The sequence below is a fragment of the Canis lupus genome, chromosome 24, assembly GCF_048164855.1.
Source record: "Canis lupus baileyi chromosome 24, mCanLup2.hap1, whole genome shotgun sequence".
Lineage (NCBI taxonomy): Eukaryota > Metazoa > Chordata > Mammalia > Carnivora > Canidae > Canis > Canis lupus.
Genome location: NC_132861.1, coordinates 52,926,224 through 52,951,750, shown reverse-complemented (window position 1 = coordinate 52,951,750; position 25,527 = coordinate 52,926,224). Strand labels below are relative to the sequence as shown.

Sequence of the window (25,527 nt, the reverse complement as noted above, 5' to 3'; positions counted from 1 at the left end):
TGTGTCGTGCATGTGAGGACGATGTGAACTGTGTGGCGGATGTTACAGGCTCAACGTGTGTCCTCCCAACTTCCCAGGCGCAGCCTGACCCCCAGGGTGACGGTTGGGGGAGGAGGGTGTGGGAAGGGGGCTGCGCAGAGCCCTGGCAGAGGCTCCTGGGAGCTCCCCGACGCTCCTGCCCTGTGAGGACAGAGGGAGAGATGCCACCCGTGAGGCAGGAAGCAGGCCTCCGGGGCGGGCGTCCCCCCTCCAGGGCCGTGAGAAACCAAGGTCGTGGGCGACAAGCCACCTGCCGGGGTGCTCGGAGACAGCGGCCCCGAAGAACTGAGACGCCAGCTTTCAAATTTTTTTCTTCAATCTCAAAGATCCAAAAGAACTGTGATAAAAGTAAAAAAACCTATTTCTTCAATATCTGATTCAGTGACTACAAGTGTGATCACTTCCAGGGGCCCAAGGAAGGTGTCACACACTATGTAAGAAAGTTCTCTTGGTTAAAATGAAGCTACCACGTTCTCTTTAATAATCCACCAGTTCACATTCCCACCAACAGTGCAAGAGGGTTCCCTTTTCTCCGCATCCTCTCCAACATCTGTTGTTTCCTGCCTTGTTAATTTTCCCCATTCTCACTGGTGTGAGGTGGGATCTCATTGTGGTTTTGATCTGTATTTCCCTGATGGCAAGTGATGCGGAGCATTTTCTCATGTGCGTGTTGGCCATGTCTATGTCTTCCTCTGTGAGATTTCTCTTCATGTCTCCTGCACGTTTTATGATTGGATTGTTTGTTTCTTTGCTGTTGAGTTTAAGAAGTTCTTTATAGATCTTGGAAACTAGCCCTTTATCTGATACGTCATTTGCAAATCTCTTCTCCCATTCTGTAGGTTGTCTTCTAGTTTTGTTGACTGTTTCTTTTGCTGTGCAAAACCTTCTTATCTTGATGAAGTCACAACAGTTCATTTTTGCTTTTGTTTCTTTTGCCTTCGTGGATGAATTTGCAAGAAGTTACTGTGGCCAAATTCAAAAAGGGTGTTGCCTGTGTTCTCCTCCAGGATTTTGATGGAATCTTGTCTCACATTTAGCGCTTTCATCCATTTTGAGTTTACCTTTGTGTCTGGTGCAAGGGAGTGGTCTAGTTTCATTCTTCTGCATGTGGATGTCCAATTTTCCCAGATCCATTTATTGAAGAGACTGTCTTTCTTCCAGTGGATAGTATTTCCTCCTTTATCGAATATTAGTTGACCATACAATGGAATATTCCTCAGCCATTAGAAACGACAAATACCCACCGTTTGCTTCAACGTGGATGGACCTGGAGGGTATTATGCTGAGTGAAATGAGTCAACCGGAGAAGGACAAACATTATATCTTCTCATTCATTTGGGGAATATAAAAAATAGTGAAAGGGGGGGATCCCTGGGTGGCGCAGCGGTTTGGCGCCTGCCTTTGGCCCAGGGCGCGATCCTGGAGACCCGGGATCGAATCCCACATCGGGCTCCCGGTGCATGGAGCCTGCTTCTCCCTCTGCCTGTGTCTCTGCCTCTCTCTCTCTCTCTCTGTGACTATCATAAATAAATAAAATATTTAAAAAAAAAAATTGTGAAAGGGAATAGAAGGGAAGGGAGAGGAAATGGGTAGGAAATATCAGAAAGGGAGACAACATGAAAGACTCCTAACTCTGGGAAACGAACTAGGGGTGGTGGAAGGGGAGGAGGGCAGGGGGTGGGGGTGACTGGGTGACAGGCACTGAGGGGGGCACTTGAGGGGACGAGCACTGGGTGTTATTCTGTATGTTGGCAAACTGAACACCAATAAAAAATAAGTTTATTATTAGAAAAAAAAAATAATCCACCACTAAGGGCAGCCCGGGTGGCTCAGTGGTTTAGCGCCGCCTACAGCCAGAGCGTGACCCCAGGGTCCCGGGATCAAGTCCCGCATCGGGCTCCCTGCATGGAGCCTGCTTCTCCCTCTGCCTCTCTCTCTCTCTCTCCTCTCTGTGTATTCTCAGGAATAAATAAGTAAAATCTTAAAAAAAAAAAAAATCCACCACAAAGAACAATTAAAAGAACTAAAGTAAGTGCAATAATCATCTAATGACCGTGGAAGACAGAGTCAGCACCGTGAGGGGGGCCGGCGGGCTCCGTCGCTGGGGGCGCGGCTCCTGATCTCAGGGTTGGGTCTCACCCGGTTTCTCCTCTAACGGCCACCACCCGCCCACACACCTAACACGCGCGCACACGCCCCGCCCAGGGCCCCGGAGCCCCTCGGCCCGCTCTCGCGCCTGCAGCATTCGCTCCTCGCGGTCGCCAGGCCCGGCGGCGAGCCTCGACCCAAGGGGCCGTGCCCCGTCCGGACACACGCCCTCGGCACGGGCCTGGCCCCGCTCTCTTCCCGCCGGCTCTGCCCTGTCCTCCGACGGGACGCGCAGCCTGCTGGCCTCCAGCCGCATCCCGACCCTCGTGCCCGTCGGCACCACGGCCGCGGGGGACGGTGACAGGGCGGTGCCCCGGCCCAGCTGCAGCGCTGCTCCCGCGGGCGGCCGTCGCCTCTGGGCGGGCCGGTGACTCAGGCCGCGCTGGGAGACGGCCTGCTCCCTCGGCCTGGCGTGCTCGGACACCAAGAGTGGCCCGAAGCGGGACGCGGAGGTCAGGCAGGCCTGCGCGCCCGAGAGTGCGGGGACCCGCGGCCTCCTGTCCCAGCAGCACTGTCCCCCGCCCCGCCCCCCGGCCGCCGCCTCCGCCAGGGACCCCCCGCAGCAACCGTCTGAGGCTAATTCCTCAAAGCCACCCACTGTCCTCTCGTCTGTCCTGTGGCGCACACGGCGCAGCACACGCCCCCTTGTCAGGCCAGCGCCTGCCCTCCCCCCCCACCCCCCCCCCGCGCCAGGCACAGCACAGGGACTCCCTGGGACCTGGGGGTGGCCAAAGGCAGGAGAAGCCCACGGCCGCACAGGGGTGACGTCCTCCCGTGGGAGCTTGGCCCGTGTTGTTCAACCTGCCCGTCCCCCGGTGCGCACAGCAGTGGCTGACTCCCAGGTGGCACCCAAACCTTAGATGAAGACAGGGGAGGGCCCCCGGGGAGCTTCCCCACAGGGCTATCCGACCACAGCAACCCCCACGTCAGCAGGCCCCTTCTCCAGGCTGGGCCAAGCCGTCCCACCCCCTCCCGCCCGCCTCCCCTTGCTGGGTTCCAGATCGCGACTCAGGCCCCTGGCCCCGGCCCTCCCTCCACCTCTCTTCACCCCAAAAGAGCATTCGGTGTCCAGTCTTGGAGAAGCCCGAGCGAGCGGGGACAGAGCAGGGAGCCGGGCCTGCTACCCTGGCACCCACCAGCCGCAGCCCACCTCGCAGCAGGGCGCCGGGGCCCAGCACACGGCTTGGCTAAGCACGCTCCCGCACGGCTCCCTGATGCCCTGCCCCCGGGTCACTCCTGTCAGGGCGCCACGTCCTGTCTCGCCTCCCGCCGCGTGGCACTGTGCCCCCAGGAGCCGGGGTAGGGACCCCGCTCAGGCGTGCTGGAGCCTCGGCGGCGGCGGCTCCCACAGAAGCCCGCTCGTTCATCGTACGGTGTGGCGACGGGGGCCGGCGGCGGCCTCTGACACTCACGTGTGCTTCCGGTGGAATTCTAGAATCTTCTCAAGAAAGCGCTCCTGACTGGGCAGGTACTCATTGGCTTTGAGGTGCTCTCGGTCCAGGGTTTCATCATAATCTCCTATTTCCGCTGAAACGAGACCGTACCAGCCCGTGACTCTAACTGGCAAATGAAAGCACAAGCATTCGTACGTACAGATACGTGAACAGAGGCAGAGGAAATCCCAATCTGTAGTAGAAGAACACAGCCCTCAAGCGAGATCTTGCTCCTCACGTTTCCACATACCTTAAGCTATTAAAAGGCAAACCTAAAGGCAGGTAAAGAAGTTTTTTCCTGAGTTTTGAAGAACAAGGACGCTGGTGAAGGACCCCAGGGCGGCCAACGCGGAGCCACCAGCTTATCCTGAGGGATTTGTTGGGTCTTAGACCACTTTACCCGTCTGCGGCCTCAGGGCTGTGGTGACCTGTGGTGACAGGTAGCCTATTTTGTTTCAGGATAATGTGTTTTAAATCATTTTTTTCCCCTCAGGGCCCCTCAAATTCTTGAGGAACAATGTCTCTAATTTCCTGAACCTTGAGGCCACTGATGTTTCAAGAGTCAGAGTTACGGCCCAATAATCCTAAACAGCACACTGCTTTTTTGTTTTGCGACCACCTCCAATTCACAGGAGAGCTGCCCGCACGCTGCCAGAGCCAAGGGCGAGTTGCGCACCGACCAGGACTGTCCCGCCCCCAGCGCAGCACGGCCCCGCAGCAGGACGGCTCGGCTCGGCTCGGCTCGGCTCGGCGGTGTCTGAGCCTCACGCCCTCTGCGCTTCACCAGCCGCCCCGTGCTGCCTTCCACCGGCAGACGACCCGGCACAGAGTCACAGCTGGCGGCCCTGTCGCTGCGGGTCCCTGCAGTGGGAACGCGACAGTCCCACGGGTTATCATAACTACCCTGCACAGCCGTGGAGCGGGCGGCACTGCCAAACACGCGCTGGCCCTGGAAACTCCCGTCCGAGAAGACGTCAGACCCAACAAAAAAACGTCACTTTGGGCAGCCCCGGTGGCGCAGCGGTTTAGCGCCGCCTGCAGCCCAGGGCGTGATCTGGAGACCCGGGATCAAGTCCCATGTCAGGCTCCCTGCATGGATCCTGCTTCTCACTCTGCCTTTCTCTGTGTCTGTATGAATAAATAAATAAAATCTTAAAAAAGTCACTTTGAGATCTTACGTTAACAAGAGGCGACACGGCCCCTCGTGCGGGATGGCAAATCTGTGATCACACTTGCTACCTACAGAGGTGTGTGGGGACCAAGTGAATCACAAATTAACCACATACTTATTAGCTGCTACGACTCCCCAAACTTTCTACATCCTGTGCTCAAAATTTCAGAAACTTTAGTTCTGCGCAGGGGCACTGTTTCCACCTCCTCCGTCAGCTGGGGCTCCGGAAAGCCCCGGCAGGCCGCCACCCGCGCTAGGACCTCCTGCACCGTGTTCCTTCCCGCTCTTCTGAGCCATCCCTTGCTGCGTGGGACATACTGAGGCAGGTGTTCTCTCTCCCCAGGGTCTGATGCCTAACTCATCGCCAGACGACGGCCTTCACCCCAGGGAGGTCTCTCTCCAGGGGTGCCGAGGGTCGGCTCCCGGACTGAAGGCACGTAGGGGAGCTCGGGGACAGGCACAGCGGAGACGTTCCCAAAGAAGGCGGTGGCTGCACATCTCGGCCTTCAGCCTTTCTTTCCTGGGCGGAGACCGTCTGCCTCAAGGACTCCCACCTTGTAGACGTTGATCTTCAGAGAAAACGGGCAAACCGGAGGCCCGACCTCCCACCACACGCACCAACCGTGAGGGCGCATCAGGTGCCGGAGGTCAGGGGCGTGGGCCCCTGCGGAATCGTACGTGCCTCGGCGGGGCAGGGAGATACTAACACTGCAGAAGGTGGGATGCCAGCAGCGCCGCCGTGGTGTCCGCGCAGGGCAGACGCTCCTCCAGGAGGTCTCTCTTAAGTTGCAAGGCAAACAAGTATCTAGAAGGGAGTTGAAAACACCACAGGCGTCAACTCCAAAGGCTCTAGAGCACACCCCCATGCCTCCCTCGCAGGAGAGCACAGAGCCCCAGGAAAGAGCAGAGGCAAAGCAGCAGGAGGCCCGCGGCAGGCAGCTCAGTGGGCGGGGTCACGCACAGCAGAGGCACACGCCTCCCAGACACACCACGCCTTCGGGGGGAGCTCACAAATTCACGTTACTTCTGTCATACACACAAAACTGCACGCTGCGATTGCGCTGCGAAAGAGCAGAAATATCCAATTACGATATAATTTAAAACGCAGCTATGACAGTTTTAGACCGACCGAGGATTTTGGTCTCGGCTAGGACCTGAGGGACGGGCACCCCTGGAGGGAAGACCGTACCCAGAGAAGGTAACCTGAATGGAGTCGCACATTCGCTCCACCGACAAGGAACCACTGAGCACGCACTACATCCCAGGTACGACCCCGGGGCTGGGGTATGAAGCGACACTAACTCCCCGCTGGCATCCACGCTCTAGAGGCAGCGAGCTGTGTATTCTCCTACAGTGTAAATGTGCTTACCCTCAAACTCAGTGATTTCATGTTTATGAAACTTTTCTGGAGAAATATTTTCCAGAGCTTACAGAGATATGTGGGCGAGGCTGTTTACTGGCAGCGACACCGTAGAGAAACCCTGGAAATAATTTAAGTATGCGCGGAGTTCAATGAGGGAGATGACAGCCACAAACTGCCGAGGAAAGACATCCGGGCCACGCTCTGGACATGCGGGCACAAAACAAAACAAGAAAGAACCGACCTACAGTTCTGTCTGATTGGTGGGCCTGCTTTGTGAAGTCATCTCTCTGGAGACCTGGCCCACTGGTATGTTGCTATGAATTCATCTGGAAGACACACTTCTGGGGACAGTGCGGCGGGCAGGGAGCGAAGGGGTACATTCGCTTTTTACATAGCTTTATGTTGAAGTTTCTCTTATCATAAACAGTGTATTTCTTATAAATTAAAAAAAAAAAAAGGAAGTTCTGCAGACACATGATGTGCAGCCAGGACCCAGAATTAGCTAAAAGCCTCCTATTTCATGTTATTTTCCAGGTATATTTATTTAAGAGTTATTCCTTCAAAGAGGACTTTTTGCTAAATCAGGGGCTTGATACACAATGACGATGAGTTCTGTGTTCACTCTTAAAAAACACTTTTTGCTGTCCTTGGGGTTCAGTCTCCTTACCCACAAAATGGGGGCCGGGCTAATGGGATCCCAACATCTCAGGGCAGCTGACAGCCTGTGATTCTGTGATGTTATACTGCTCTACAGAAACCTTCCAAAAAGAGGTTTGTGACATGCCTGTGATTCAGGGATGGATCCATCTGCAGCTGGAAGGGCTGTTACTACTACAGCGATATCACAGTTCTCTTTCATCTTACATCTGACCTTGGGTTTTGAGTCAGTTCATAAAACACACAGAAGAAAACTTCCATAATCTTTTGTCCAGATGAAACAACTGTAATTGTTTCTGCCACAAAAGAAATCACCTAAAATATTTCTGCTCCATATATTCACAAAGACACTTCTCCCAGCTGGGTGTATTCTGTGCATTTATGATGGGTGAGTCCTGAGAACTTCATGCACTTGCATGACCCTGTGCTCAGCTGGAGACTATAGTTCATCAGTAAACAGCACACCAACACATACCCCATCTCTGTCCCCGGATGTGCACCATATACCCTCTTCCAAGCTCTACTGGTATTTGTGTTTGTGCAGGAGTCAACTGCTCTTTTAATATGTGATCACACCTTCCATGTGTGTCACAGCATCATTCGTTCTTAGACCACACATACCTGAGGCCCTGAAGAGCCAGGTAATGTGGGAGGCACAGGTGAGTTCCAGGCCCGGCTGATGGCAGCTTCAGGTTCAGGAGGGCTGCGTTTTTTTTTTTTTTAAAGATTTCATGTATTTGACAGAAAGAGAGAAAAGACAGAAGACAAAAAGAGAGAGAGAAAGACAGCGTGCACACGCAGGGGGAACAGCAGAGGGACAGGGAGCAGCAGACTCTGGCAGTGAGCAGGGAGCCGGATGTGGGGCTTGATCCCAGGACCCTGAGACCACGGCCTGAGCCGAAGGGCCCAGACTGAGCCACCCGGGGGCCCCAGGAAGGGCTCTTTACCTTGTAAATTCTTCCTGCAACTGACCCGGATCAGGAGGGAAAAATTTCACTGCTAGACGAAGCAATGTGTTCTTTGGCCCTATGAAAAGAAACATTTTCAACTTCAAGTGTAAGGTCAATTCCACCGTTTTTTGAGATCTTTATATACTTGAGTGGAAGAAAAACGTCATCACTCACTATATTGAACCAGAACCTGATTCCTGTAAAGAAAAAGCACAAGATGCTGGCTCATCTGAGCATCTCAGTTTACTGGAATTTGGTAACAGCAGAGCTATGTAATTTTCACCATGCAGAAAAGAGGTGGTGGTGTGCTATGGAGCCACAAAGACCTAAACGGCCCTAGGTCACCAGTGACTAATGAAGCTACTGGCACCCATCCTTCTCTCCTCTAGGGGACCAAACAGATTGCAGGTGAATCTGGACCCCTGGGCACAGCCAGTAGAGTATGCGCTCCAATTTTAAAAATTTAATGGAGACTAACAAAAATAATTATGCTTATAATTACAAAACAGTATTAACTATTTTATTAAATAATGTCATTAAATTGTGTGTCAACTATACTCAAAAAATAACACTACAAAAAATAAAGTTTTCAAAATTGTTAAAAAAAATTAAGGAGCTAATTAAAGGAAGCACCTCAATGCCTTTTTATTTCAGGGGAGATGCTTAGTTTTGCATATTGACCAAAAGTTACAGTGACCCATCCAAGAGCATATCCTGTTACCGCGCAGCCGGCAGTCACTGCACTGCTCCCCAGAACGGGGACAACAAAGCTCTGAACAGAGCCGCAGTTTGAACAGTCAAGAAAAAGCAGCATAAATGAACAGAATTGTAAGAGTTAAAAAAAGGACTTACTTCGTACTTGCCTAATGATGGGCTTCATAGGTTCCAGCCAAATCTGGAGAGGATTTAAGAAAAGAGATCAAATCCATTCAATGATTTCTCTATTTAATAACTACATTACAAAACACAGAACTGTTTATAAGCAGGAGAGAGAGTTGAGGCGGGCCTGTTTGCCCTCGGCTCACACCCCGTCAAATCCTGACAGACACCTGGGAGAGGAAGAGGAGTGCCCGCCCCGGGAAGCGTGGGGGGTGGTAGGATGCCACGTAGGACAGGAGCCCTCCGCTGCTCACACGCTGGTGGTGCAGCACGGGTGCCAATAAGTACTTCGGGGCATCTGTTAAGGCCAAACAAATCTTTGGTACTCGCTGCACTTGTACACAACCACCAGACGGGAGCGCCGCTGCACGGAGGGGTGGACGGAGCCCTGCAACGCTGACACGTCCACTCAGTCGGCTGATTCTGGGTTCTTTCTTTAAGTGGATTCCACACCAGTGTAGAGCCCAATGTGGGGCCTGAACTCACAACTGTGAGCTCAAGACGTGAGCTGGAATCAGGAGTCAGACTGCACTGATGGAGCCGCCCAGGCGCCCCTGATTCTGGTTTCTTTAAAACAGTTCTACGTGTAAATATTAAAGCTCCACGCTTTTTAAGGCTGATTTCGTCTGCCAAGTAGCACGAGGGATAACCAATTAATTTAGTAAAATGGTTTGCTCAAAATAATTTTCATGCAGACGTACTAGAGGTTGTTTCTGGGGTTCCCTGGCACGTGCTGGTGGGGAGAACAAATATAGGGAGGATGGGAACTCAGCTCAGCTCAGCTCAAAGGCAAACACAGTCCCCGTCTCCGCAGTCGAGCTCTGATACACGTGACAGGGTGTCGTGCCTGCACGCGCGGCAGGTTCTCGAGGGCTCTCCGTGGCCGTGCGCGCTGTCCGCACCCAGGGCGCACCTGGAGCCCGCTTGCAAGATAAGGCAAGGACACGTACCCAGTAGGACCGGGGGTGCTGCAACTCCAGCCCGAAGTAGTCACACTCCGTCAGGTTCAAGTGCCGCCACACCTGCGTCAGCAACGCCTGGCCATCGCGCTTAGGCTGTGGGGCGGGGGGGGGGGGGGGGCACAGGAGGGTCAGGTGCTTTCCCACCACGAGGGTTTGTGAAACACTGTGTGTGCCCCGCCTCCCGCAGGGAAAGGCCCACCCTGCTGGACCCCACCTCCCTCGGCCCTCTCTACGGCTTATGGCCATCACCAAGGAACCAGAGAGCCTAAGCTCGGAACCTGGCACCCCGCGAGGCCAGACACCCCCTCAGTCACGTGCCCAGCCGTGTCCTGAGCCCTTTCCCGTGTAACCCGAAGCACTCTCAGGACGCGGAACCCATTTTCGGCCTCGGTAAACAGTTTATCAAACAATTTGATATTTACTAAAACGGTGGGGCTCGTGCTCCACCCGCGCCTGAGACCGCAGCGAATCCTTTATTATCCGGTAAGACGTCAGCGAGAACACGCGGGCTGTTCAAGCAGGAGGGGCAAGCGGCTCTCTAGAAGGAAATGCGGTTAGACCCCTGGTCTGCTGCTCACGAGAACGAATTCCAGTGGACAAAGGATAGAACAAAGCAGAGGAGAGCATTTCTCCCACCTGGGGTAAGTCAAGTCTCCCTAGTAGCATAAAGAGGGATTTGATTGAACAAAGAGAAGAATCTTCTGAGTAGAGAAACGGTGAACAACGTTACAGTGATGCTCTCTCTCTTGAATTAGATAAAGAAATACAGGGGCAGCCTGGGGGGCGCAGCGGCTTAGCGCCGCCTTCGGCCCAGGGCGTGACGTGACCCTCGGGTCCCGGATCGAGTCCCACGTCGGGCTCCCTGCACGGAGCCTGCTTCTCCCTCTGCCTGTGTCTCTGCCTCTCTCTGTGTCTCTCATGAATAAATAAATAAAATCTTAAAAAAAATACATTTAATTACACGTTTCTGTATGAACACACACACAGACACGCACCTACGGATACGCGTACATCCGCACACACACATACAGATACGAGACCCCCCTCCACCCCTACAGATACACCTACACTCCTGCAGATACGTGCACACCCATACACACATACACTCAGCTACAGATACACGCAAACCCACATACACACACCCACACCCCTGCAGATACACATACACTCGCACACACATATACACATGTATGTATGCATGTGTTTAACTCCTAAATGGGAGGACATTTTACTAAAGTAAAAAAGCTTTCTCGACTCAGTTATCCTATGTTCAGGCAACAAAAAGGAACTCTGTATTCCCCACGTCACCAGAAATACATACTGAACTTCTACAAAACTCAGCAGAATCAGGTGTTTTCACAAACCATCTAGGGACACAGATTTCCAGACCAGCTATTTATTTATTATTTAAAAAAATTTATTTATTTATTCATGAGACTGAGAGAGAGAGAGAGAGAGAGGCAGAAACCCAGGCAGAGGGAGAAGCAGGCTCCATGCAGGGAGCCCGACGTGGGACTCGATCCCAGAGCCCGGGGTCACGCCCTGGGCCAAAGGCAGACGGTCACCCACGGAGCCACCCAGGCATCCCTCCAGAACTATTTAAATTGGTCCAAAGCGTGGTGGGTGCTACTAGTGGTCTCTTCTAAATCTGCTTCACACAAACACATTTCAGAGAGAAAAATCCCAAGTTATAGGTATCAGTGAAAATATCCTGAGAAAGGGGCGCTGGGGCCTCAGTGTTGAGTGTCCGACTCTTGGTTCTAGCTCAGGTCATGAGCTCAGAGCCCTGGGATCGAGCCCCATGTCAGGCTCTGTGCTGGGTGTGGAGCCTGCTGGAGATTCTCTCTGCTTTTCCCTCTGCACCCTCCCACCTCTCTCAAAAAAAAAAAAAAAAAAATCCTGAGTAAAATATTAGCAAACATAATCCAGCCACAGCTAAGACTAATATTAACCAAGTAAAATTAATAAAAAAACAGGATAATTCAATATAGTATCAGCACATTTATTAACATATCAACAGATCTCTCAGAAAAAAAATCCTAGGATTATTCTCAGAATCAAAAACCTGAGAAGATACCTGATAAAATTCAATTTCTACTCTTCATATAAATTCTCTTTCTTTTTTAAAGATTTACTTACTTGAGAGAATGAGCAACTGAAAGAAAGCACAAGTTGAGGGGAGAGGGAGAGGGAGAAGCAGACTTCTTGCTGTGCAGGGGGCCCGATGTGAGGCTCCATCCCAGGACTCTGGTTTCCTGACCTGAGCCGGAGGCAGATGCTTCACCAACAGAGCCACCCAGGTGTGCACCCCCCTCCTTTTTTTTTTTTTTTAAAGATTTACTGATATAAATTTTTTTTTAATATTTATTTATTCATGAGAGACACAGAGAGAGAGAGAGGCAGAAACACAGGCAGAGGGAGAAGCAGGCTCCACAGGGAGCCTGATGTGGGACTCGATCCCAGGACCCCAGGATCACACCCCGGGCCGAAGGCGGATGCTCAACTGCTGAGCTACCCAGGGATCCCTAAATTCTTAATAAAAGAGGAAGTAAATGTGATTCTTTAACATTTCACAAGATGAGGAGGCCACTCCCAACAATACATTCAATCACTACTATGTGACACCAACATGAAAATGAGAGGTAAAAAAAAAACCAGAAAGAAAATAAAACTGTCATCTGTAGATAGGATAATTTACTTTGAAAACATAAGAACATCAACTAGGAAACCATAATGACTACACATACATCAAAACAGCCTTCATCTACACAGAATTCCCACCATTTTCAGGACAGAAAGGAAGACAGTCACATTTGTAGCTGCCACAAAAGAGTTGAAATATCTTGGAATCAACTTAACACAAGAAAGCTTCATGGGGAAAATTTTAAAAACACTACGATGATAGAAAAAGGGGAGCAGAGAAGGGGCGTGCAGAGGCGTCGGTCACACCATTTCCCTGCACACAAACACCTTCACAGAAGTGCCAGTGCTCCTTGAATTCAGCCAGATTCCACGTTGTCCTCATAAAAGGATTAAAAGGATTCTCGGAGGAACCTGATAGGCTAACTCTATGGTTGGTGTTTTTTTAATGCAAGCATGCCAAAGAAAAAGAAAATAGGAGAGGTCTATTCAACCTGCTGAAAAATCACAGTAATTGAAACGATCGGTACGGGTGCCTGTCCATAGAGACAAACCAGAACAGATGAGGCGGCGAAGAGATATAGCCAAATATGGAAAGTACTAGAGCGTCTGATAAACATGATGTTTCAGGTCAATCAGTGGAAGGAATGTACATTATCCAATACATACCACTTGGTGTCCCTCTGGATAGAACAAGCCTGTACCCTAACCTCACACAGTAATTTTAAGACGAGTAAGACCTCTAAACACAAAAACATCCACTCATCAAAGTTCTGCAATGAGACCGTTTTGTTTCATACTCTGGGGAGAGTTCAGGACACACCACAAGCTCAGAGCCCTAACAGGAGGCTCGTGAAACAGGGGACACCAAATAAATGTCTGCACAAGCAGCAGCTGTTGTGGGCGCCCGGCTGGCTCGGGCTGTGAGTTAGAGCCCCACACCGGGTGGCTCAGTCGGTTGAGCGGCCAGCCGACTCTCGATTTCGGCTCAGGTCATGGTCTCAGGGTCATGGGACTGAGCCCTGCGTCAGACTGCACGCTCAGTAGGGAGTCTCTTTGAGGATTCTCTCTCCTCCCTCTGCCCCTCACAACTCTTTCTCTCAAATAAATAAATCTTAACAACAAACCAATCTTAAAAAAAAAAAAGAAAAAAAACCTGTCCAGTCAAAGGCACAGAGGGAGGAAATGGCTCACGTTATATAGCAAAGTGTGAATTTCTTTAAAACACATCAGACTGGGCAGCCCCACTGGCGCAGCGGTTTAGTGCCGCCTGCAGCCCAGGGCGTGATCCTGGAGACCCTGGATCGAGTCCCACGTCGGGCTCTCTGCATGGAGCCTGCTTCTCCCTCTGCCTGTGTCTCTGCCTCTCTCTCTGCATCTCTATGAATAAATAAATACATAAAAAGTCTTAAAACACATCAGACTGCAAGGGCGTCTGGGAAGCTCAGTCAGTGAGGCAGCTGCTTTTGGCTCAGGTCATGATCCCAGGGTCCTGAGATCGAGCCCTGCGTTGTGCTTCCTCCTCAGTGGGGAACCTGCTTCTCCCTCTGCCTCTGCCCATCCCCACCCTGCTTGCTCTTTCTCAAGTAAAAAATAAAATCTTAAAACACACACACACACCAGACTGCAAACATCAGTAAGTAAAAAAGATTACGAGCTGAGGAGAACAATGGGCAAGAGGACAGGCTGTTCACCAGCACATGAGCCTGAGTGATGCTCACACACACAGACAGGCTCGCTGCAACTCATGACCAGAGATGCGTGGGTCAGAGTCAGGCTCCATCGAGCTGAGAGTCTGACATACCGTGTGGGCAAGCGTGGGCCAGGTGCTCCCACATGGGGCTGTGGGCAAACTGGCGCCAGCGCTGTGCAAGCCAGGTTGGAGTTACCTACCAAAATCTAAACGTCCACACCATTCTCTGAAAAATCTCACCCTAAGAAGGATTTCACAGGTGCAAACTCGTGTGCATAAAACAGTATTCGTTAAAATAATGCTTCTAATAGCAAATGATAAAACTACCTTAAATCTACCCGGACAGGACAGGTTAATAAACCGTGGCACATCCAGGGTTGCACTGAAATGGAAAGACCTCCAAGACACATTGTTGAGAGAACACAGAAAGGTGCAAGGCGATGTGTATGCCGCCATCCATGCGGGGCATGCACACAAAGATGTAAACACACACACACACACACACACACACACACGGTAAATGCCCTGGAAGGAGCACAGTAACTAGGAATGGTGGTTGATTCCAGAGAACTAACCTGTGTGATTGCATATCCTTCCATGTATTTTAAAATTTGTATCATGAGCATTTACTAACCTATTTTTTAAAAAGTCTATGTGATTTTTTAAAAAATAAAAACATGGGCTCAACATGGGTTAGGGAGGTGGGCTGTTTGTACACAAGGGCCAAGTGCAGGATACGGAAGTGGAGGTGGGGTGAGCGGTCGCCCCTTAGTGAGGTGGAGGCAGTAAGAGCTGCACAAGACAGCAGCCCAGGGTAGGACGGGGAGCAGCAACAGGGACTACTTCTCCGTGGGAGGGCGGGCTGGCACGGAGAGCCCCAGCCCCTGGCTCTGCCCACTGACAGGTCCTGGAGGAGCAAGACTCGGAAGGTCAGGAGCACACTCCAACACAAGTCTCCCTTGGAGAACGGGCTGATGCCGGGTCTGCGGCAGCGAGAGCAGGATGAGTCCAGAGTGAACAATGCCAGAAACCAGATGAACTGCAACCGCACAGCACGCAGGCGAATGCAGTGAGGGCCCAGCACCCCATCCGAGCTTCCCTTGTATCTTAGTCATCCAGGCTGCGATGCCACAGACTGAGTGGCCCAAACAACAGACACTAATTTCTCAAGTTCTGGAGGCTGGAGTCCAAGATCACCACTGGCAGATTAGGTGTCGGGGGCAGACCCGCTTTTGGCTTCATAGATGGCTGTCTTTCAGCTGTGTCCTCATGTGATGGAAGGGGCTGGGCACCAATCCCGTTTGTGAGGGCTCCACCTTCATGATCTAATTCCCTCCCGAAGACCCTGCCTCCAAATAACCATCACAGTGGGGGTTAGGTTTCAACATATGAATTTTGACACAAACATTCAGTAGGTAACACCCTGCCAAAGATGCACGACCCAAAGCCAGACATGGGCTACCAGCAAGGTCCATCTGAGACTAATCTACAAACCAACTACTGTGATCTTTTGTCGTGAAGGTCACAGGCTGGAGACCAGAGACGGGACTGGACACTGGGTCATTTGTTGAAAAGGACAGTAGTGGGATCCACAGGGGAACCTAAACGGGGCCTGGGGACCTGAGGGTAGTGAGGGATCCGTATTAATGTCCTGAACGGTAATGATGAAGAACCTTCTTGTTTGTAGGAAATACATTTGAAGTGCGAGAGTGTTGGGGCATGATGTTGGCAACTTGCTCTCAGATAATTCAGAAAAGAAAAAAATCTTTGTACTATTTTTTTGCATCTTTTGTTTGAGACTGCTTAAGTTTGAGACTGCTTCAAAATAAAAGCCTAAGAGAAATTTAAAATCCAGAAATTTAGTTAGCAGCTGAAAACAAAAGAACCTATATTATTACACTATTAGAATTAATAAAAGAACTTAGCAAGGTCACAGAATGTAAAGTCAATGCACAAAAAGCAATTCTATTTCTGTAAACTGATAATAAACAGCCAGAAAGTGAAATCTAAGACATGCCATTTATGGTGGAAAGACACAGAAGTCTGCTCTACCAAAAATTTTAAAACAAAAGCTAAAGTCCATCTACGAATGTGCACATTGCTCCACATAAGACATCAGTGCTCCCCATGTAATCCATACATTCAATGCCATTCCAGAGAAAATCCCAGCAGCTTGCGTTCATAGAAACTAACAAGTAGATTAATATATATATATATAAATACCAAAGCCTGGTAAGTAAAGACAACCTGAAAGAAGAGCAAAGTTGTAGGGCTCACACTGTCAGATATCAAGACTTACTCTAAAGCTGTAGTAATTAAGACAATATGGTATTGGTGCAGAAACCGACCTATGGAGCACAGGAGAGCCCAGAAACAGACCCCTGTGTGCACAGTCATTCGACTTACAGCAAAGTCACTAGTGTAATTCGGTGCAGGAGCTGAGGGAAGTGAATAACCAAATGGGGGAAAAAAATGAACAATGACCCCTACCTCACACCATACACAAATATTAATTTAACATGAATTATGGAGAGGCAAACCTTAATAAAGCTTGAGGTAAGCATGTTCTGCTCCTAAGGTCCGGCAGTGCACCACCACGTGGACTGGAGGACCCATACCCACTGCATATCCCCAGAGTAGTACAGGAAAGGAGACTCTCTCTGAACTCTACTGGAAAGGCCTTACAGACAGTGAAAGCACCGGCATCATCAACAGATACAACGGAAGAAAAACTTCCTTCACGACCCATTTCCCACTGAGATACACAGCCACCCAAATCAGAACTGTATTTCAACACTAGGCTGGAGGAGAAATGTCATTAAAAACATAATAGACAAAATACAGATTAAAAACCAGAATGTTTTCTTCAGTGTTCCCATTTTCCAGTTGGCCACAGTGTTATAGTTCTTCTCCCAGTTTAGACATAAAGCATATTGTTAAACATTTACATAGACAAAAGTACCATTAAAGATTTTGTCTGGATGGAAATGGGCTACAAAATCTCAGCTAACAAAGTACTTCTTTATTCTTTGTCTTAAGCACTGTGGGAAAATTCTGGAAAAAGCCTGATTTAGTCCTTCGACTTGTTTCATATGCCCATTTACAGCCCATTTGCCAAATTATAACTCCTTCAACTACCCAGATGCCTACTCCTATTATGTAATTCATATGTCTACCATTTCATTACTTAAATTTTTTGCCTAATAATTAGATCAACGTCAAATTTTCTTTTATAATATTATGTTGTATAATGAAAATAATCTTGAGAGCTCACAGGAAACTGTAGCTACATTCATTCTAGATTCTTTGAAAGGTCACCAACATTTTTGATAGGAATTTCAATCCCACTCTGGCACACTTTCAAATCTTAGGCTCTCACATATCCCTAAAATGCTGTGCACCAGAGATACTCAAACTGCACTGAAAGCCATAAGGACTTGCATTGAATTTGAGAGCCTGAAGATACAACTGCCACTTCTGCTTATCAGAGAGGGGACTCTATATCCTGAAAGGAGAAATGTATCCCTATGCATCCGGTGTTCCTAGATCAAAGAGATGATCTTGCACACAAATTATCTCTACCATAGGACACGGGCATAGCATGAGAGCTTATTTATCAACAGATCCACTGGTACCCAACTCTTTCTACAACAGTTTCTCTAAAAGTACTAGGAAACAGGACAATTTAAAATTCCCAAACTTGAACCTGCTAATACGGGTGAGCTAGGTATCTAATTAATGCTTCTCTGCTCCAGATCTACTCTTCTTTGCCTTGCTTTGCGACACTGGGGCAGGCCTCTGTAGACATCTCTCTTTTATAAGCTGCCCTGTCAGGAAAGGGAGTTGGGGAATACAAGAAGAAGGAGCTTCTCTCCCTGATTCTGGGGCTCTGGGCTTCCTTGCTGCTCGGGCCAGGAGGCAGCTTCCTTGCTAGCTGCGCGCAGGAGACTCCATGGCTGCACCTTCCTGGGACTTCCTCTTCTACTCCAGTCCTGTCAGGGGGCAGTTTCCTGCCTGCCACCCCGTTCCCGTGGCACCTTTGCCAATACCTCCACCATCTGGTAGGTCTGAACCTTGACCTTGGGGGAGGAGACCTCTTCCAAGCTTGTGTTGGTAGCTGTTCACTGCATCTCCTATTCTGTTTTCTTCAGGATTCTCTCTTCCCCAGTAGTTAATCCCTGTTACTAGTTAATAATCACTTTTATCACATTCCCCAGTTCAAATTACTGGTATATTTTGCCTCCTGACTAGACCCTGAGTAATTCAGCAGGGAGACCCTGGAAAATGCCCATGGTTGGCACAGCTTTAACATTTTTAGCCTGGAAAGAAGAGTTCTAAAATTGGGGAGAAAAAAGTCAGATCTACAGTGGCCCTGCTGTACTTTGTCCAAGCTCGAGTCGTAGTTAGCACACGTGCTGCACGATCATGGTAGCAGAAGCTCAGTAGGACCAGGTGAGACTTCCTAGCACCAGAGTAATAGTTAAACTGGGGTTTACTTAGGTACCTGTTCTGCTTGTTCTCCACTTAAATCCCCAAATTCATCGGGAAAAGAAAAAATCTGTGCCTTCAAGCGGCTCTCATAAATGGGGGAAGGTAGGTTTCAGTCTGAGAACAGAGAATCAGTAATAAGCTTAACAGAGGAACAGGTAGGAGTGCACAAAGGGGACCGACACAGGAGCCAGAAGGGGATGAATGTGAAAGACTCTCCCGTTTCAGGGAAGGACTGTTAAAGTCTCTTCACAGCAAAGCCAGGGCACCTCAAAAAGGATACACGCCGAGTGAATGAGGCCCAGTTGTGTGACATTCACTGTTTCCCCGCCGCATTTGCACCCAGTATACGTTATATACCAGTAGCCAAAGAAGGAAAGTGCTATTTCTGATAAGCTTTAGAAATTGGGTCAACTCATTATTTATTTATTTTTTTAACTATTTGTCTTTAACTTAGCATCAGGGAAAAAAACAAAATGAAGGAAGGGTATCTCAGGTTGGCAGTAAATCTCTTAGAGCACTCAGCCTCTTGGGTAATTCCTTTCTTTTTTTCCTCATCAACAGAAGGGTTCTGGGTGGCTTGCCTGCCCTTACTTGTGTGTACTTGTAAAAGCTCATACACAAAAAGGAAACCTGTCTGTCAGCGTGTCCTACCCACTCACCCAGCCAGGAACTTGGTCACTCCCATGGCCCTGCAGCCAGGCAACTCTCATTTTCAGAAAGGAAGCCTGTCTGGGAAAATCAACCTGTGGCCATTGCAAAGGTCAATGAAAACAATACCGGTAAGTCTGGAACCTCACATGGACAACCAAAAAGGAGCAGACCCTGGGAACCAAACTCCTGAAACAGAGATATTAACATGAAAAGCCAAGAAACTGACCCCAATGAACAGAGTGGAGTATATGAAAGAAAATGCAGTAAGAAAAATTAAGGTCCTCAAAAAGGTCAATGTAATAGGCCACAGCATTCGTGAAATGAGATTTTGGGGAAAAGAGAAGCAACTCATGAATTCAAAGGAGACATACAAAGATAACTACAGAGATGAAACCCCAGCAGCAGGCCTGAAAAACAAAATGAATAAAGTGTGAATCTGAACCAGAAGCATGAAAAACAGAGGCAAATTTCTGGAGATATAAGTAATGAGAGAACAGTTCAAATTCAGAAATCTGTCTGAGAGGAATTGCAGGATGGAGATGGTAAAGAGACTAGGGGTGTGGCGGGTGCTGCAACAATCCAGAAAACACGTGAGTGGCTTGTCTTTTGAAGATGGTACTGTAAGTTGTCATTTCCTCAATCTCTTGCTAGAATCATTCAAAATAAAAAAATAACAAAAATGTAAACCCTATTTCAGCAAAAGTAGGAAAACCGCTACATCCCGAATCAAAAAACTTGGCGGGAGGAATGTCACTAGCCAGAGCCAGAGGATGTTTGTTGGTATATATGGGAAGGCAGAAACAAGGGATGAAATTTGCCAAGAAGCAAATTTCAGCAGAAGTCTCAAAGAGCACTGATCAACAGTGAAAGGTGGAACCTGCGGAATAAAACCTAAACCCTTTGTTTGCAAAAAGAGGGGTAAGAGACATTGGTAGCACAGTCCAATCTTGGGCTTGTCTGACTTGGAGAAGCACAGGAGACAGAACCAAATAAAAAACCAGAAGTAATCTCTAAGAGTGAGACGTAGTGTGAAAGATGGCTCTGTGAAACACCCCACTGCCAGCTACTATCACTGGCTAAGATGAAGTAAAGGTTTGTGCAAGTAGCCCATGCACAAACCTCAGGTCACTGGATAAACTTCAAATTTCAAGTAGGCTATAACCAGCCACCCACAGAAGACCTCCTGAAAACAGTCATCCAGAAACAACTTATCTTCCCCAATCACGGGTAGTCAAATTAGAACCAACCATCACTGCAAATATTCAAAAAAGGAAGAAACAAAATATGAAACAAGTGTAAGATGAATGCTCAATAGACAAATGTTGCCTCTTAGCAGATGAAGTTGTGACCAAAATTTTATCATGACATTTAAAGAAGTTAATAAAGCAGCTGCCTCTGTAAATCAAGAGCACAAAGCAGAGATAAAAGAGCTCTAGAGAAGATAGTATCTATCAGAAATAAAAGGATCACTTAGGTGACAGTTCCTCTGCACCTGTTTTCTACTTGTGTGACCTTGGGCAATATTTTAACTTGGGTCATTTGTCTTTTTTTTTTTAAATTTATTTATTCATGAGAAACACAGAGAGGCAGAGAGATAGGCAGAGGGAAAAGTAGTGTCCCTGTGGGGAGCCTGATGCAGGACTTGATCCCAGGACCCCAGGATCATGACCCAAGCCAAAGGCAGATGCTCAACCACTGAGCCACCTACATACCCTGGGTCATTTGTCTTTATTATTGAGTTGTAAGTTATTATAAATTCCTTCTCAGATACAAAATTTGCAAATATTTTCTCTATTCTTTTTACCTTCTCAATAGTACTATTTCTAGCACAATTTTAAACATTTATTTTAATGAAGTCCAATCAATCCTTTTTTTTCTTTGTCATCTCTGATTTTGGTATCATACCTAAGTAACCACTGTCTTGTCTGGGGTCATGAAAATTTACTCCTACGTTTTCCTCTGAGAGTTTTAAAAGTTTTAGCTCAACATTTAGGACACTGATTCACTTTGAGCTAGTTTTTGTGTGTGGCGTTAGGCAGCGTTCAGCTTCATTCTCATTTCTGTGGAACTGGCTTAGCACTCTTTTTATGGCACTTTCTTGAACTGACCATAAATGTAAGGACTTATTTCTGGACTTTCAGTTCTATTCTATTGATATCTACATTTATATTTATGTCAGTACCACTATGAATTGACTACTGTAGCATTATAGTAAGTTTTAAGTATGAGTCCTTCAATTTTCTTTTTCAAAATTATTTTAGGCTATTCTGGATCTGCTGCATTTCCATATAAATTTTAAAATCAGCTTATTAATTTCTGCAAAAAAGCCAGCTGGGATTTTGATGGGGATCACATTAAATCTATAGATTCAATATCCATTGAGGAGTACTCAATCCATTGAGGAGTGCTGCCATGTTAACAAGGCTTCTCATCCACAAACATGGGATGTCTTTCCACTTACTTAGATCTTTAATTTCTCGCAACAGTTTAAATTATAAAACATAATTTATAGTTATCAGTGTACAATTTTTATAAAAGCTGACAGTTTCATGGGAGCTCACAGTATTTCTTTTTGGAATTCTGTTGGTTTCTCATGATCATTGGAATCTGGGCTGTCCTAAATAGGGTATGAGGAAGTGGAGTGATAAAATGCAAAGCATAACTCCTGGACCTTTACAGCTGTGCTTTAGGTTTAATTTTTATTGCCTTTTGCTAGAAGCACCAGAAGTAGCTGCAAATAAGCATTTATTATATTTTGGTAAATAATCATCCTAAAATAGGAACTAATAATATATGTTCTCTGAGCCAAATCTTTGCCTTTAATCTTTAGTATTTATTGAAGAAAAAAAAATCTCAGTGTCTTCTGACGTTTGGTTCTGGTGTTTAAAATTTCTCTTTAAAGATCATGTTTTTTTCTCGAAAGTTATGAGGATGTATCCACAAGCACTGCCTCTGGGGAATGAAGCAGAAGTCACCATGAGACATACCAGCTCCTTTCATTGTACTTTCCTAGAACATTTGAGTGGTTTTGTAAGGCTTCTGTACTTCTTCCAAAATAAACAAACTTGTTTCACTTAAAAAAAAAATAAAGATCATGTTTTTCATAAATACAGAGTTATTGAGATTATTTTTAGTAGCATGTAGGTTTTTTTTTTTTTTTTTTTTTTTTTTTTATTCCCTAAGTAATGGATCTTTTCAGAGAACACAAAATTGGGTTCTATATCAGTACTTCTACTAGACAGGCCAAATGTAAATGCAGAATCAAACAGAGATTCAATTATTTTAGGACTTTACATATATTACTGTGTTTAGTTTTTAGGAAAACAATACTGAAAAAGGTTTGAAAGAATTAAATGGGTAAGATGATCAAAATGTCAAACAGGTTATTTCTGGGTGTAAGAGAATAAGAAATTAAATATTTTTCTCTGTAGTCTTTTTTTTTTTTTTTTAAGATTTTATTTATTTATTCATGAGAGACAGAGACAGAGAGAGAGACCCAGAGAGAGAGAGAGGCAGAGACACAGGCAGAGGGAGAAGCAGGCTCCATGTAGGGAGCCCGATGTGGGGCTTGATCCCAGGACCCCAGGATCAGGCCCTGGGCCGAAGGTGGTGCTAACACGCTGAGCCACCCAGGGATCCCTCTATAGTCTGCTTTTTAAAAAAGATTTATTTATTTGAGAGAGAGAGAGTATGTGCACAAGTGGGAGGAGGAGGGAGAGGGAGAGAAACTCCAGCAGACTCTGCAATGAGCGCAGATACTGACACAGGGCTCGATCTCATTACCCTGAAATCATTACTGTGGCAGAAACCGAGCGTCGGATGCCTCGCTGACTGACTGCACCATCCAGGTGCCTCGCCTCTGTACTTTTATATTGACTGAATTTTTTTACTGTGAGAATATATTAATTTTATTATTAAAAAATATTAAAAACTTCCTAGGGCAGAAAATACAAAAGACCACAAAAAACAACATAACAACATAAAACACTATTTTATGAATCAAATTGTATAATTAAAAGTGGCATTTATTTCTAAACTGCAAAAATTTACAGCAAAAAAAATTTTTGTTTTTCCAGAGCTTTATGGAAACAATTTTCCAAAACAAGTTTGCCCTCTTCTAGTGCTCTCAGGTCTCTCTACATTTGATTCCACTGAATGAGAAAAAAAAAAATGGACCCATGGTAAAGCCTGTGTTCTTCGTAATTGTCTGTCAGTCTTGCAAGACGTAATATACTAACAAGTTTAATTTTATATGAGGTTACTACTTCTATATAATATATAATTTCATTTCATAACACAATTTGGATTCATTTAGGTCATGTTTTTATTATTTTGCATGATTTTAAAGATGTAAGATTGGTGTAAATTAAAGCCAGAAACAAGCAACTGGAGAGCTGAATGGTCTTCATTTAATAGAAGTTTGATTTAAAAGAGCTCACTGTGTATTTTCAACATGTATGTTCCAACACATTTTTCCAGGGGGATAGCACTATCTAGAGCCTTAAAGTCATACTGAGGTGTCTTAACAAAAATTGCTTTAGTAGGAAAAAACTGGTTTTTATTCTGCTATAAAAATTTGACTTCACCAGTTTCAAGTACCAACTCATGCCAAAAAAAAAAAAAAAAAAAAGAAAAGCAAGAAAGAAGGAAGGAAGGAAAGAAAGAACAAGCAAATGAACGAACATACTATCACATATAAGGACCAAACAAATCCAAAAAGTAAAATCATGAAGATATTAAGAAATATCATGAATATTTTAATACAGAATGTTAAAAAAGTATTTTTCATAATTAGGAACATGTGATTTATTTTATAAAACATATTTTTGAGTCATCAAATGAACTTATTTTTTAGAAGGCTAAATGGAAGCTTTTGAGAAGGTTATTAGTTCCAGGCAGGTGTTTAAGATTGTGGATTGAAGAAGAAAATAAAATATTTCTCTTTTTTTCAGTGTCATCAGAAAAAGCCCTTAAGTACGGGCTGGGATCCTCTCTGCCACTGTGGCAAAATGAAGCTGTGTTATATAAACTATAAAATTATACACATAAAAGCATAAGATGTGTGCACAAGAAAATTCCAGAACATTCCAATAACAGCGGTTTGGAAGCACTAACAGATGTTTTCATGTTTTTCTTTAACGACTAGTCAAAGTCTCTAAAAATAAAAGTCCACAATTACTGCCACCCAGGCACCAAGGACGGAGGATGATGCAAAGGGCTGCCTCCCTGGCCAGCGCGTCACACTTGGACACTCGCGCTTCGCCGTGCGCCAGGACGGCCAGAATCGGGGCAGCGGAGGCGCAGCGCCAGCGCCGTGGAGGGCCGCGGCCACCGGCCCGGGCAGGGGAGGCGGCCCGTCCGCTCGCACGTGCTCAGGCCCCCGCCCGCCCCGCGCCCCGCCTCGGCCCGGCGCGGCGCCCGGCTCTCCGGTTCCCAGAGCACGCCTTTTGCGCACGGCCAACCCAGGCCAACCCACCGGCTCCAGCTTCGGAAGCCTCGGGCCCAGCCGGGCGGTGAGCCCCTCCCGCCGCCCCTGCGGCCTCGCTCTGCGCTGCCCCGAGCGGCCTGGGGACCTTGCCTCCTGCCGGGCGCCCACGGGAGGACGGGGAGGACGGGAGGACGGGGAGGACGGGGAGGACGGGCACGGCCCGCCCCGCTCGCCTGCGCTCGCAGCTCCCAGAGGGCAGCCTCCGGGGCACCCGACCCGGCCAGCGCACGGCCCCAGCCACGGCCCAGCCCGCCCCCTGGGCTGCACGTCCTACGCGCCGCTTCCGTAACCTTCCTGCCCTTTTCCTCACCGGGACTGCGACCTTCTGTGGGGCCCCAGCACTCCCTCTCATTTCCCTCTTGCTTTTTTCACTTCAAACACGACGGCGCATATTCGTGGACCCTACACCTGGTCGGGCAAATACCCAGAGCCTATGGGGAACCCTGGAAACTCAGCAGCAAAACCCCAAACCACCCAATTTAAAAGTGGGCCAAGGACCTGAACAGACGTTTCCGCACACAAGATCACAAGTGGCCCAGACACGCAGACGCCGGGCAGCACGGATCGCGAGAACCTCACGGCCATCGGCGCGGCGGCCGTCACGAACGGACAAGTCGCGTCGGGAGAGGCTGCGGAAGACCGGAGCCCTCGGCACTCGTGGTAGGAACGCGGTGTCGGCCACGCACGGGGGAAATCGGCCCGGGGAAGCCGCAAAAATTAACAGTAGAACTGCCACGCGACCCAGCAGGGCCACCCGGGAGACACCCCGGGCAAGCGGAGGCGGCGTCCCCACGACTCACTCGCCCCGTGGTCAGGGCGCCGTCACCCCCACGGCTCACGGGCGGGAGCACCCCGAGCTCGCCGCAGACGAACGGGCCGCGGTCGGGCCACGGCGTGGACCTGGCTCGGCCTCGCAGAGGAAGCCAAGAGGGACCCCTGCCGCGAGCCCCGTGGCCGCGACA

The 25,527-nt window shown here is 48.1% G+C and overlaps 1 protein-coding gene across 10 annotated transcripts in view; it reads right to left on the bottom strand.

The window, feature by feature from the left end:
- FARP2 (FERM, ARH/RhoGEF and pleckstrin domain protein 2) overlaps window positions 1–25,527 on the bottom strand; it is a 95,368-nt gene that overhangs the window by 44,873 nt on the left and 24,968 nt on the right. For 8 of the 10 annotated variants that reach the window (XM_072797056.1, XM_072797054.1, XM_072797061.1 and 5 more), the window contains 5 exons: window positions 9,591–9,695; window positions 8,614–8,656; window positions 7,759–7,837; window positions 5,499–5,596; window positions 3,600–3,714 (listed from right to left, as the gene is read on the bottom strand). In XM_072797056.1, coding sequence (XP_072653157.1) covers window positions 3,600–3,714; window positions 5,499–5,596; window positions 7,759–7,837; window positions 8,614–8,656; window positions 9,591–9,695 — 440 coding nt within the window. Of the gene's footprint in view, window positions 1–3,599; window positions 3,715–5,498; window positions 5,597–7,758; window positions 7,838–8,613; window positions 8,657–9,590; window positions 9,696–10,024; window positions 10,141–25,527 lie in introns of all 10 variants that reach the window. The other 2 variants (XM_072797064.1, XM_072797063.1) reach the window with 2 other exon arrangements.